This window comes from Dermacentor albipictus, chromosome 1, assembly GCF_038994185.2.
Source record: "Dermacentor albipictus isolate Rhodes 1998 colony chromosome 1, USDA_Dalb.pri_finalv2, whole genome shotgun sequence".
NCBI classification, from domain to species: Eukaryota; Metazoa; Arthropoda; class Arachnida; order Ixodida; family Ixodidae; genus Dermacentor; species Dermacentor albipictus.
In genome coordinates this window covers 145,614,858-145,629,284 of record NC_091821.1, presented here as the reverse complement: position 1 = coordinate 145,629,284, position 14,427 = coordinate 145,614,858, and the positions used below count along the sequence as shown (strand labels likewise).

The window sequence follows — 14,427 nt, the reverse complement described above, 5'->3', positions numbered from 1 at the left end:
TTAGGAGCCACAGAATGTGCCAAGTTGATGTTAATGCCGCAAGGTTTTTCAGTTTAATGTCAGCTACCGACGTGGTGTGTAACCCTTTCTGTGTCATTGAGTATGTTTCCGTGTTTCTGCCCCACCATGGTACTAATGTACCCGTACGTTCTCCACTCACTCCACTTGGATGTGCACAGTAATACAAAGTTGGTGAGCTCCGAGGTAGTTCCACCATCTGTTGCATGTTCTTAGAAGCATATTTCCTCATCTCTCTGCGTTTGCTCATTCTAAGTTTTTGTTATTTCTCTGTGGAATACCGCCCCTTTGTGGGCACAGGTGCTCCATGCAGAGAGCACACATCCGCAATTGGAAGGTATATATAAAAAAAAAAAATTGATAGAGTGGTACTATTGCTTCCATACATCAGAATGAAACTAGGGAGGAGATGATTGAAAACAAAGATAGTAATGTGAGTACCTTACAAGGGGTGCATTTGCCATTATCCGCGTAATTTTTTCCCTTCTTAATAACCCAAAATAAACTGATGTGTTCATTTTATAATATCTGATAGAAAAACATGACACTGGGGGTGCGTCACCTCTGAAAAAAAAAAACGACTCTGAAAGGATTAACTTCATATTAAAATGGGTTATCAGTAACTTTTACCACCAATATTGAGTCAGAGATACCCATTTATAAAGAGCAATGAACAATGCAAACATCTCAAGTTTGAAATTTTAGGTCAGTGCTCCTTTTTACCTGCAGCTTTACGAGATGCTTGTTTGCGTGTAGCTTGAATATGCAGCTTCGAATCACTAGCTTTGACAGTTGAATTCATACCAAAGTGTTCCCCGTAGTATTCTCAAATGACCCTCGACTTGAAGCTCTTTCCCCTCTCCAACGAGTTGAACACGATTTGAACACAGGTTGATGAAAATGTTACACTTCTCAAGATTTTCCGTAGATCATGAAGTGCAGTGATCACTTATGTCAAGGGGTGGCGCTGCTATCTACTTTCTTGAGTTGAGGTGGAGTGTTTAGTGGTGGAACGTTCTAGAATACGGTGGTATGTCTCTATTTATTCCCAGCGACAATCACTGTTGAGCTAGCATAAGATAACTAACATGAAGTGAACCTTGAGCTTTCTGAATTTATCACCTTGATGCCAAATAAAATACTTAAGTGGGTTTCACAAAATTTTTTAGCACAGTGCACTCCATGACTTGCTTCTCTCTAGCTTGCCATACACGTCATGATACCTAGGCTATCGTCATGAGATCAGACCAGTTTTCTGCAACACATACACATTCTGTCATTACTTTTTTGCCACAAACTGCAGGAATTGTATTCTTAAGCTACTGGTGTCCATTTGCAATAACAAGTTGTGTAGATAAGGTTTTTAACTTCCAAATTTAGCAGCCAAACATAGTCATGCTATAAGACCTATGCTGTTCTGTCCTGAATATTAATTTGCTCTATGTCTTTTCTCTCTCTCTTATTTTGTCAACAATTCTCGCATATTCCGTATTGTAATCTGTTGCTTATTTGTTGATTTGCTGTTTCTGATTGTATTTTTGTAGCACACTCCTCTGTAATGCCCTCTCTGGGTCTTGAAGGTAAAATAAACGATCAAACAAACTAACTGATGTTACTTATGGGATAACTACTAAGCGGACATGCCTCAAAGCCTGACTGGCTTCAATTCCACAGTTGCAGCACATTCTCTAAGACAGAGATAATTACATGTTAATTTAGCACTTACTAATGGAGGATTATCACAAATTTTCTATGCTGGCTAGTGGAAATAATGGATTGTCATCAAAAAACCTATTCATCTTTAATGCACTGTTCTTGAAAGGGCCCTGAACCACTTTTTATTGAAGTCGAGAAATGCATTTGAAGTTAAATTAGACTGTTTCAGAAATACTTTGCTGCAAAAAGTTCTTCAATGCGTTTAGCAGAAGTGGAGTTATTGGTAATGAAACATACCATTTGCAGTGCTTCCACTCCTTCTTAAATGGTTTGCATTGTGAAGGCTACAGCAGAGCAGGGTGTGCCTACAATACTCTGCCTACTGAACGTCACCGTGGCGCGCAGTTCAAATTTGATTTTGGATGTTCAAGTAGACACCAATATTTCTGATTTTGGCACCTATGACACGTCAAATGATGGTTTTCCTCAGTGAGCCTCAGTGTGTTCAACCCTCGTCACGGCATCCTGCAGTGGCCATGGTAACTGCACTACGTAGCAGACTGCAGCTACATTCAACTGCAGCATTTGCTTAGTGCACGAGAGGGCTAGAGTGCACGCTCGTGCTCATTTGTTCTGGCCTGGCTGTGCTATTTGATGCGTACCGGCATTGTTGTACACCACCTTGACCGACGGATAGTAGCCACATCCAACTTGTGCATCTTGAAGCGCTATGAATTAGTCTACCAAGGCATCCAACCAGGAGCGGCCAGGAGTGAGTGTGCGCTGACAAGTGTGCGTGTGATCTAACATTAAGGTTTCACGTGATTCGAGGCTAGTTGAGCGTTCAAAACTAGTCCAAATTAGCGAGACCCGTCGGCTACGACACTGATAAGTAGGGTGGCCAAAGTTTCATTCCTATGCAGGCAGCCGCGGCCGAGTGTACGTGAGCAGATGATAGTCGGCTTCTTCTGGAAGTATGTAATTATTATCGAAATTCGCAAACAGATTTTTGTTTACTTCAGCCTATTAAGCTAACCTAAGTCAATAAATATACACAGTAACAGCAGGAAGAAGCATACTGAACCAAACACCCTTCTTTAATGATGTCAGCTAATTGGCCGATAGCAGCCGCGTATGGGAATCTGCTACATTATGAAATAAAGGGTCCAGAAAAGAGTGAGGAGCAGGCTTCTGTTGAAGAGAGAGCATTTAAGAGAAAGGTGACTTTTCCGTCCACTTGCTAGATCCACGTGCCGTGCATGTCTGTAAAATTTGGCTGAGATGTTCACAGCAGCGTATGCTATCCGTAGACTGTGTTTTTTCACCAAGCCCGAGGGGTGGTTCAGGGCCCCAGTAAAAATGTTAATTTTCGCTGAGACACTTGGTATGCCAAAGCCAACTTGCACTTAATTTCACCCTCCTTGTTTTCAAATCATGATTTTCAGAGGGAAGATTGACTTCATCTTGTGTAGATATAATGCATTGACTCTTGTCAGGAAGCGCTTTTATGTATTTTACCTTAGCAATCTTAGTGGCAGTTATAATGGCATCAAAAATAGAAAACTTATTGTTCTCTCCAGATTTCACAAGTTGCTGGTGTACTTGGGATGCCCACCACACTCAATTAGAGAAACCAAAGCACAGCAAGTATGCAAAGTCATCAGTGAGTTTGCTCTGGAGTATCGCACTACAAGAGAACGTGTACAGCAACAGTTTGAGAAGAAAGCAAACCACCGTGAAAGGAACAAGACTCGTGGAAAAATGATCACTGAGGTGAGATGATCTTACATTTTAGTGGCAGCTCCCACTAGATTGCAATTGCATTTCATTTCAGCAAGGTTTAAGGCTTAACCTTAACAGTTAATTATTTGACACCAAAAGCCACACCAGTGTTGCTCATTGTTTTACTGTTCTCATCAGTAACAATATAAGGACAACAAGAGGACCAACTACTGGAGCTCTACTGGTGGAAAATAGTTCTCTTTCTCATTGGTGCAATTAATTATGTAATGTTATTTGAAAGCATCATGGTGTATATCATGACTAGAAAAATATATATATTGCTACATTCATTCATGCCAAAAGTAGCTAGCCCTGTTATCCTCGTCATTTCTACGGAACATATGCTATTCCACTAACGCCAATATCGCAAGTGTAGCATCGATGGAAGATGCGCAATATGGTCTTTCCACGGTTAAATACCTAGGTAGTTATAACTGCTTTGCCAGTTTTACCAGCATAAAAGTTGTGCTAGGCCTTCCCCTTCTGACCATTCACAGGAAATTACATATCATGGTTGTCTTTACTTGCGAAAACATATCACCGTAATCATTATCTTAAGTCACTCTGCATAAGATCTCCACCTCACATCTCGCAGTATGTAGATCATTACCATAATGTCGACATACCACTTAAAAAAACACACACTTATTCCCACTCATTTATGCTAAAAACAAGTCACGACTGAAACCACTTGTCTCCTGAATTTGTAAACGTCACTAATGTAGACCAGTTCCATGAAGCAGCACTAGTCAGCACTACATGATGTACTATTGTGCTCAGTATGAGCTACAATGCGCGAGCATCTTGTCACAAGCTTTTGCATTACAGTTCATATTGAGCGCAATAGTATCGTGTCTCTCACGCAGTTTGTTTTATACTTACCTTGTTGTCTAACATGCCTTAATGTTCGATTTCATAACGATGTTTACTGGACATCTGTTCTCATTATTCATTCCTGTATCACTCTCGTATTTTGTATTTGCTTTTCTTACTCACAACTTATAAGTATGTCATCCTATAGTCCAGTCATTTTCAAAATGAGGGCCAATTTTAATGTGATATAATGGATCATAAGCCATGTCACAGTGATACTAGCAATGTTGATGGTTAATATTACATGGTCAGTATTATTATGTAATATTATATGGCCAATATTACATGGTTATCACATTTAACCACTGAAAGCTGAGTGTTTCAAGCTGTTTTCTGTTGGGCAAAATCTGTCTTTCTGGCCTCATTCAGCATGTTGCTTTTGCTTTGTGTCCAGAGGAGCTGATGTGAAAGGGAGTCCTTAAAGCAAGATACAATATGCAGTCCTGGATAAACCTCTTAGGCACACTTATCACATCTAGGATCTGAAAACTCAGTGAATGGGCTGAAAGGAAAGGGCCAATTCTGCTTTCTGTGACACAGTATGCCCTGAAACCACTAGTACACTCATATTTTGCTGGCTGGCACCAGTGGTCTGGGGTACCTCATGATCACCAGGTGCCATCACTGTTATTTGGTTGAGTTCCACAAAGCTGTGCTAGTGCTGGCATGCATTTTGAATTGGTTGCATTGAAGGATCATATTTTTGCACTCTGGAGCACTTGAGCCTTCATACCATGATTACTGAGTTGAGAGCTAATACTATATAACGCAAAGAAAAAAAAGTCAGAACTCCTCTAATAAGCTGAATGTCTGAAAAGCTTCCAGCATATAATTGGGAGCAAAGCACGCCCTTTTCGTGAACCAGAAAGTGCACAGAGATTTTGGGTGTCCAAAATCACATACAGTACAGTCGACTCTCGTTACAACAGACCCTGATAATCTGACAAAAAAGCGTCTGTTTTATCCGAAGTCCTTAATATCTGAGACGTCTCACTTCCGAAACTTTCGTTGCGATGTCGAACAACTTTATTGCAAAGAGTGAGTGACGAATTCAAGGTAAAAAACAAACAAAGAAAGTCGCAGTTTTGCCCAAAAGGCAAAGCATCGATTGCGATAGAAAATTGAGAAAAGCGTGGCAACAACAGTGAGCGAATTGACCTTCATACTGCCTCTCGCTTCAACGCAAACGTAACGTCGAAAGCACAGCACATACTAAGCTACCGGCACTGGGCGCACTTTGTCCACATCGCAGATCGCTTTGATGATAAGGCCCATGCGGGCGTGCACTTGTCCATATTGCAGATCGCTTTCAAGATACGGTGCCTGCACGGCCGCGTCATTAACAGCAGCCACCAGAGTAGAACCTCCCCTCTTTCCCTCGCCTCCCGCCCATGCCTGACCAGCGGAAAATGGTGCGCTTCCGGCCTGCTTTCCTCCCTCCTTCAGACGCAAGATATTGATCCGCAATAGTCATCTGACTCTCGCAAGCCAGCCCATGTCGCCACAGCAAAAGTCCATTTTAATTTCTTTTGCTGTAGCCGATATTTCGTTGTAGTGTGGTTTGTTAAAAGCGAGCTTCATTGCATTAATAAAATAGGCAGACCAAACTAAGGTTGAAAAATGCTCCGTTATATCCGAAAGTGTTGTACACAGGTTCGTTGTAATGAGCGTAGACTGTAACCATTTCTAGTATACTTATACATTGGAATCAGCAGGAATCTGTAGGCTTTGGGTTTCTCAGTACCATTTGCTTATGGTTACTGAATGCACCATTGTAGATGGACAAGTTCAAGACAAAAGAGCAGCAGGCTGACCAAGAGCTGAGGCAGCTCCTTGGAAATGGAACCTCTGATGTTGAAGAACCCAAAGGAGGGAAATGGGGAACTGTGCCTGGTATGCGGGCTCGGCCAAGGATACCGCAAGGTAAGTCCCATGTCAGTGCCATTTTCTAATGCAATTTTTCTGTAGCTGATGGTAATTAGTTGAGCTTACTTCTTTGAAATGATAAAGAATCTTAGGTTTGGTCTGAATCTAGTTAGTCTTAGCCATGACCTTTGCATAATCTATAGGTGATAGGTGACATTTGCAATGAAATCAGTATAATATGTATATGTACAGGGCTCAGCGATTGAAACGCGATACTCAGACAACATGGTGGCCGGTACTTTTTTTGCGCCACCGGTGGGCGCTGGTGACACAGATTATGGATTTTTGTGTCACATGAAAGTGAGAATCTTTTTGATGCATCGTAACTGCATTCGGCTTTCTCAGCGATCACCGGTGGTGCAAAAAGCGCCGGCTGCCACACTGTCTGAGTATTGCATTTCAATCGCCGAGCACTGTACATATTTAAATTCAGTTGGCAGCTTTCCTGAGGTAATGGCTTGTGCTCTGTAAAGAATAACTACTATGAACATCAAGTTTACACTTCTTTGAAATGGTTTTGTTATGATGGCTTTTATGCCTCAAAAACGATTGGAAGCACAAGTTATGCTTTATGAGGCTAAATTTAAAACAAGTAATTTGGACATTCTTTCGTTTTTGACAAAGATTGTTTGGAATGTTACAAGGGATGCCCTATGAAAAGATGTTTTTTTCGGCTTAAAGTGGTAGTCCCTGACTAGAGTGGGCTTTCAGTTTTTGGCTAGTGTACTTATAGCATTTGCACCATACATGCTATGACAAGAGCGAAACACAGTAAAAATTGAATTTTTAATGTCGCTGGGCGCATAAATGTCTGATAAAATAAAAGAGTTTGCAAATGGAAAAACAATGGGTTGTCTCATGTGAGGAACAGTTTTGCTGCGTAGTTAGAATGTCAGTTAGGCATATCTTTTGCGCAGTCTGTCAGGATTGACATTATGAAACTTGTTCAAGGCATCTTAGAAGCTTAATGACACCGAGGAAATCGTCTTGGAAGATTACTTGTTGCTCAAAAATAAAAAATCAAGCATGCATGTATGCAATACCTGTGTGCTAATTATGCAAGCATCTAGAGACAGCATATGTGTGAGCAGTACATTAAAGACCCTGCATGAAAGAGTTGCTATGATTATGATTGTACACACTAGGCTTTTCACATGTAATCACAAGATGATGTGGATTCCGTGAGGCAAGCAATGATGTGCCTGGGTGGGGAACACAGATATCTCTTGTGAAATGTTATCACAGTTTGCAGAGTAACTTGGCTGTATGCGTGTATTTCCAATGTAAATATGATGAAACACAAAAAGAAAAACGTGACTAAGTGCTATTTTCTCTGCAGCTACCTGTACTGTTGTGTGTTTTTGTTTTGTTTCCGTGATGTATGTACATAAATACTTGTGTGTTATTCTTGCACTTCTTTTTTCTTTCCTACCAAAACCTCTTTGTAAAATCAGTTCCATATAATAACCGTTGGTTCCTTATATTGATTTTGTGAAAACATTTACATGAAATCAATGGCCCTGCTTTTATTTGGGCAATCAAATTTTGCTGTCTGGAGATCTAATATCAAGTTTTGTGGAATGAGGATTCAGCAGCACTATAACACCTAATGTACCGCAGGCCCTGGGGGGACCCTTGGTCGGCACAGTACTCCAACAAGGGATGATAATCTGACTGATGCTGATGATGAGATCTTAGAGAGCCTTGTCAAAACAGCCACAGCACAGCCTGCACGAAATGAGCCACGCATTCGCAAGAAAGCTCGCTACGGTGATAGAAAGTCACGTAAGTAGTACCAGTGATCATGCACCCCTGAAGTTTTATCACTTGAAATAAAAATGCACTAAATCAGTGCTGCTAGCCAGATACCTTTTCATAATACTGTAAAAGCCTTTATCTTTGCGTACACTTAATTTGTGCGAATTTCATGCTTCGAAAATGTTGCAAAATGTAAGGGCATGTGAAATTTTTGAGGAAAAAATATTGATACTATAGTGGAAACAGTAAATTTATTTTGCCGGCTAGTTGTCCTGGCTGTACCCCCTGGAATATGGTGCATTCAATTTACTTGGCTGCACAAGCTTTTGCTATGTCATAAACAAGATATTGCAGAAATGAAACAAGATTGTGTGTGCAGCACAACAATCAATTTAGCACAGACAAACCCTTGGACAACAAGTGATTCATGAGAAGTCATGCATGAAGAACCCATATGACTGAAGTTTCATTTAGAAAGCTAAACAGACTGCACTGTTTAAAAAAGGGAAAAATGGTGCAAAATCACGGAGTTTTCGTGACCCACGTGAGCTGCATGGAACATTGCAAAAAGTAGGAGCTGTGAATATGCCAAAGTGCCCAATTTGTGAACAATTGGGATCACGAAATGATAGGGTTTTACAGTGTTTTGTACCATGCACATATTATTAATTGGATCGCGCATAGGCACCCCTACCTCGTCAGGTAGTGTCATCACCTATCTATGGGGAAATTGTCTTGCACCTTCACAGTGCCGAGGCCTGTAGCTTGTATGCTTGTACTACAATCTGCAAACTCTAATGAGAGCATGTGCTTATAGGTGCCGAATCTTGGCCGTGTAGTGTAAAAGTGTAATCTGGCTGTCACTGTGCAGGCACCTAGAGTTTTTTCTTTGTTTGCAGCACAAGTTTTTTATATATTGCGATTGTGGTGTAAACTATTTTACTGCTTCAAGACAACAAATTTCAGTCATATTTTTGCACTAAGTGAGCTGTCATGTCTCTCCATGATACATTTCGTTGATGGCCTTTTGTGTCGTGTAGAGGTTAGTTCTACAGATTTCGCTGTTTAGGAGGATACCCCAAATGCTTTTTGTTTGTATCTTACTTGAAACTGGAGTACAAAATATATATGCCCAATGCAGTTACAAGATATTTACGCTTGACAATCAACTAGAACAAGCCACCTAGAAAACTGTGCTACGTTTTTCATATTAAGGAGGAAAATTATTGAATATTATTTATTTCATCTTTCACTCAGCATGTTTAGTTCTTTTGCTATTCAAGTAATTGACAGCTACTTTTGACTAATATTGCTCTAGTATGTTTCACGTTTATCAAAGCTGCATTTCACTTGTGCATTCAGCAGTGTGTGTTCACAACATATATATATATCAGGGTGTCTACCAACCGGGGAAACCGGGAATTCTCAGGGATATTGAATTGCCTGGAAATACTCAGAAAGTTCGGGTAATTTGTGCTTCTATCATGGAAAATTAGCTGTCATTTTATTGAAAGGGGACGAAAGTCACCCTAATGCTGGCTCGAGTAAAAGAGAGGAATCGTAACGAATTGTCCTTGAAGCCATGTCGTCGGTTGGTGGGGTTGCCAGTGCACAGTCAACGACCGACTTACTGGACGTCCGATTTTTGGGACATACCCGATTATGCTGACGGTTTCACGGCACCACCACGTACCCAGAGTCAATGTAAGGACGTCTGAAATTTCGGACACAAGAATACTTCGCCGTCCGATTTTCCGGACTTTTTGCCGCGACCGCAGGTCCGAAACGGCAATAATCAAAGCCAACACCGCCCTTTTTGATTATCTCGCTGCATCGAACCGGCGCTCTCGCACGCAGATCCGCTGGCAGCCGTAGCCACCACCATGGCAATGCGAAACCTAGCTGCTTTCACGTTCCCTATTAAGGTTCTTGCCGTTAGGTGCCGGGTTTTTCATTGAACGCATTCGCCGCTGCCAGGAATGACACCGACTCCGCCTCTGTAGTCCTCGCGATTGGCTTCGAAGCTTAGAAAGCACGGTGCGTTGCAAAATGCCGGTTCCCGAAAGGCAGCTTCGCCTCAGCACAGAAAGGTTGCGCGGTGAAGCATGTGTTAAGTATTGCGGTGAAGCTTACCAAGCGTTGGAAGGGGCAATTGTCACGGGACACAGTACTTATTCTCTAATTATACACGCGCGCACCCGCCGTCTCGGGTCATAGTACGAGCACCGATATGCATAATAAATGTACTGGAAGGCCTTCAGAGCTTTTTCGGACGTGCCTGTGGCGATTTGAGCCCTTAAGGGCAGTAAAATACATGCATGCATTCATTTTTTCGGACTGTCCGATCTTTCGGAAGGTTTAGTGGCCCCTAGGAAGTCTGAAAGAACGGTCGTTGACTGTACAACTGACCAAGAAGATGCTTCAAATGATTCGTGGGGCGAACGCGCGGCAGAACGAGGACGAGAACAGAAATGATGGTCGCATTGAGGAATGATCGGGAAAGGAACTGTGCTGCCTCTTCTTTGAAGGAGCTTGAGCTCAAAAAGGAAAGTGTTGGCTGACGCCGAGATGCAGGTGACCCTCATCCAAGCCAAAACAAACTCTTTAAAGCAGTGAAACGCAACACTGAGGCATTGTGCGGGGGCTGAGAGTATGTCAGGACAGTTGAGGTTAACTTACCAGCAGCTGAGAGAATCTCTTATGAGAAAGTTCGGGCCTAATACCAATGACCTTGCCATCAATTGATGGAAGTAGCTCTTTTTCGAAAATATTTGCTTCTGTATGCATGTATTTTTATTTGTATTTGAAAATGTTTGACTTGATTTGCAATGAGCTTTACCGTTTTTTTTTTCGAATATATTTTATTCGCTGTGCATTTTACTAACCCCCTCCCTTCAGTTTTCTCTTTTGAATAAAGTAAACATTACTCCTTACTATTCAAACTGGATTAAGTCATTTAAAAAATATTTTAGCATGCTTACTAGAGAGTTCATCAGGTGACATAGTGTCAGCCTGTCTTAACATAAAACAAAGTTCTGTGTCACTGGGGGAATTTTGCATAGGCACTCAGAGAATTTGAAAACTTCAGCTTGGTAGGCACCCTGATATATATATATATATATATATATATATACAGTGAAAGCTCGTTAATTCGAACTTCAATAATTCGAATTTATGGATAATTCGAACTGTACGATTTGGTCCGGCCAAGCTCCACAGAAGTCTATGTATAAAAAAGTCCGTTAATTCGAACGCGAGAAGGTTCCCTCACGGATAATTCGAACTACGCTCGCCTGGCACACGGCCAGAGAAACGCGCCTACTGCCTACACACAAGGCTGTATAGCCTCCGAAACGGAGAGAACGGCGAGAGAAGGCAAAATCGGAATAAAATCTAACCGACGCGGGGTCAGCCAGAAGGCAGCCGCGGCTGCCGCCTCTCCGTTCTAGGTAACCTCCGAGACTCCGTTCTAGGTAACCTCCGAGACTTCGTTCGAGGTAACCTCCGAGGCTTTGCAAATCTTGTACAGCTGCTAATGTTGTGCGGAGATGGCACGGTAAGCTCCAAAACACGGCGAATCAAGTACGTCGCAGCTGCGCTTGCAGTCAAGAACCAACGAATCAGGGCCTTCGCCACCTTCACATGTTCAGCGTCTTTGTCTTGGCAGTCTTCATCGGTTGTGCACCTCTGTTTTCAGCTTAGGAGGTATCGGCCGTCGCGATTCATTGTGATGGTGTTAAGCCCCGGCTAACGTTCGTTTCGGTGGACATCGGTGGTGTGGCACAGTCGGACCCAGAGCTTCGACTTGAAGATTGCGTGTGCCCGCGGCACACGCCATCACTTTCTGACACGCCAAATTTCTGACATGCCCTACTGCTTCCAAATCGCAGTGTACTGTTGCCCTCCTTCACTTTCGTTAGTTCGAACTTTCGTTAATTCGAACTGAAGCGGCTTCCCCTTGCGGTTCGAATTAACGAGCTTTTACTGTATATATATATATATATATATATATATATATATATATATATATATATATTGATTTGTGTAAGGATCATTATGTAACTTCATTGCAATTAAAATAGGCCATTGGACCATTGCACCTTTTTGCTACTCATTAACCCGGTGCCCCAACTAACATGGAGCAAGTAAAAAAAAAGCAATGCATTCTGTGTGTCTGGAACCCACTATATGTTAGCAACCTTCTGGAGCAACCTCTAATATGTTTTGTTCTTATTAATAGAGGAATTATTACTGATTAATTAACACTATTTTTAATTATCAACTTTATGTCCACAATTTCAATATAAGGTTTGTGGAGCAAATTTGAATACATCACTTTCATCTGTTTGCGATGTGTTGCAAACAAGCACGAGTACTGTTCTCAATTTCATTGAGCACAGTACTGGCGACAACTTCATTTAGTTGTGATTAGATTGAATTGTTTTTTTTGCTTTCATAAAGAGCCAATTCTCAACTCACTTTTTTTTAATGGTACTTGATGCTGGTAGCATTACAGCAGATAGAGAACTAGGAGCATTAATAGTGTTGTTTTCTCCTCCTTTTACTTTACCATATGCAGTTCGCCGTACCTTAAAGAGTGGGCTGGATCTTTCCGAGGATGAGCGACGTTCTTTGGCTGCAATGTCATCTTAGTGTGCTTCATTCTTGGACCCCTGTAGCAGGAGGTGTTCACACTAAGCAGTACTGTTGAATGACTTTAGCATGACAGAATTAGCAAAAAATAGCTGATCTCAAGAGGTGCTGTAAGCAGCTTTATGTTGCCTTATTTTCCCCTTGGCACTGTAGTTGGACATTTCTGTCATTTAGATTGGATATCACTTGTTAAGAGACTGTAAGGGGTATTGTGATCAGATTAGAACATGTATGCTTAGTTTTTCATTTGAGGCATGAATTGACACTTGTGCTGAAGTGACAGAATATGTGTGATATCAGCTTTTTTCAATTCTGTGGTGCTCAAGTTGCAATTCTGTTTAGAGTGTGACATGTGTGTCGTCTCGATTTTCTACAGTGTTCACACGCAGATTGCCTTCTTGGCCACATCTGAGTACTTTGATGACACATAGTCTGTAGGATCTTTCTTTTTTTTTTTCAGTGATGTTTTTTTAGAAGCAGACATGGAGAATATGTGAGAGCATATAGGCTAAGAAGCAAGTGAGACATACTCTTGTGGTTCACCAATCACTCCATATGTGATGTGTTAGTTTCAGTGTAAATATGTTGTACTATACTGAGTAGTCTAGTGATTGCCAAGTTTCTTTCTCTCTCCTTTGCTTCTATTTGCCATATCTTTATATTCTTGCCCTCCTATTCTCCAAGGCTGAATGTTGTTGATGAGTTGTAAAGGTGAAGTGCAACTCTAAACAAAGACAGCTCTTGTGTGGTTTGTTTGCAGACATGGCACATTTTGGCCAAGAACAAGTGAAGTTACTTAAGCCAGGTGCATTTTGTTAGCCAATTTGTTTTTGTACAGTAAGAAAGGTTATTTATTTGTTTTTTGTTCTGAAACCCCTGTGATCTATTTTCCAAGAAGTGTCTTCTCGCAGTTACTATGTCATGCATCGACTGATAGATTTGTCTTGCAACGGCGACTGCCACTGTAGAAGCTGAGCTTGCAATTGATTTGCGCCAAAGTGGCCACAGTATAAACATATACTAGGAGACATTTGTGTTCCATTTTACATACACACCTGCACAGAGAGAAGCTGTGGCTTTCCTAAGTCCTTTTGTTTGTTTACTGAAATGTACAGTATTAGGTTTTCTTCTGATGACAAAAATGTCATTTTGCTTTGTCAAGAGCAATTTTTCCTGCAACTTCAGTGCCAGTAGCATCACTTACTTCTTCTCAGAGCCTGGTGTGGTGCAAAGTTGTACTTGCAGCAAGTACGTAAATTATCTCAAACATTCATCACGCTCTGAACAATGGTTGCTCTGTTACTGTCTCATTCTGCCAAATATTTTCTTTCTTTGAGAAGTGCATCTTTTGTTTAGTGCATTTTGTTTTTCTTTTCTTTACTATGTGAGATCTTATGCAGGGTAAGCTAAAAGTATAAGTCTAGGTATATGAAAGAGTAAAAGTAGTGTTGCTGCCCCTGTTCACCTTCAGGACTCGGACAGCCTAAAGGTGTGTGAAAAAGATTGTGACATCTGCAATATTGCCAAATAAAGAACACATCTGCCAGTCTGATTGAATGTCTCGTGATGGCTGGTTCATTTTCCAAGATTGAAATTTGGGAATTGCAATAATAAATGTAGTGAAGACTGAGTGACCAAATTTGATCATAGGTTGACTCACTCACTATAAAGGTGAACATTATGTCTGCATTTACATGCTCTGATTGGGTTTCAGTGACGGGTTTTAGAGCCTTGACAGTCTTGACATTGTTTAGTTTTTGG

The 14,427-nt window shown here is 41.3% G+C and overlaps 1 protein-coding gene across 1 annotated transcript in view; it reads left to right on the top strand.

Moving 5' to 3' along the window:
• Positions 1-14,218, top strand: part of Fhos (Formin homology 2 domain containing) — a 289,796-nt gene extending 275,578 nt beyond the window's left edge. The window contains exons 26-29 of the mRNA XM_065443135.2: positions 3,255-3,447; positions 6,108-6,252; positions 7,876-8,040; positions 12,593-14,218. Of these exons, the coding sequence (XP_065299207.1) occupies positions 3,255-3,447; positions 6,108-6,252; positions 7,876-8,040; positions 12,593-12,666 (577 nt within the window). The 3' untranslated portion in view covers positions 12,667-14,218. The remainder of the gene's footprint in view (positions 1-3,254; positions 3,448-6,107; positions 6,253-7,875; positions 8,041-12,592) is intronic.
• Positions 14,219-14,427: the final 209 nt, after the last annotated feature.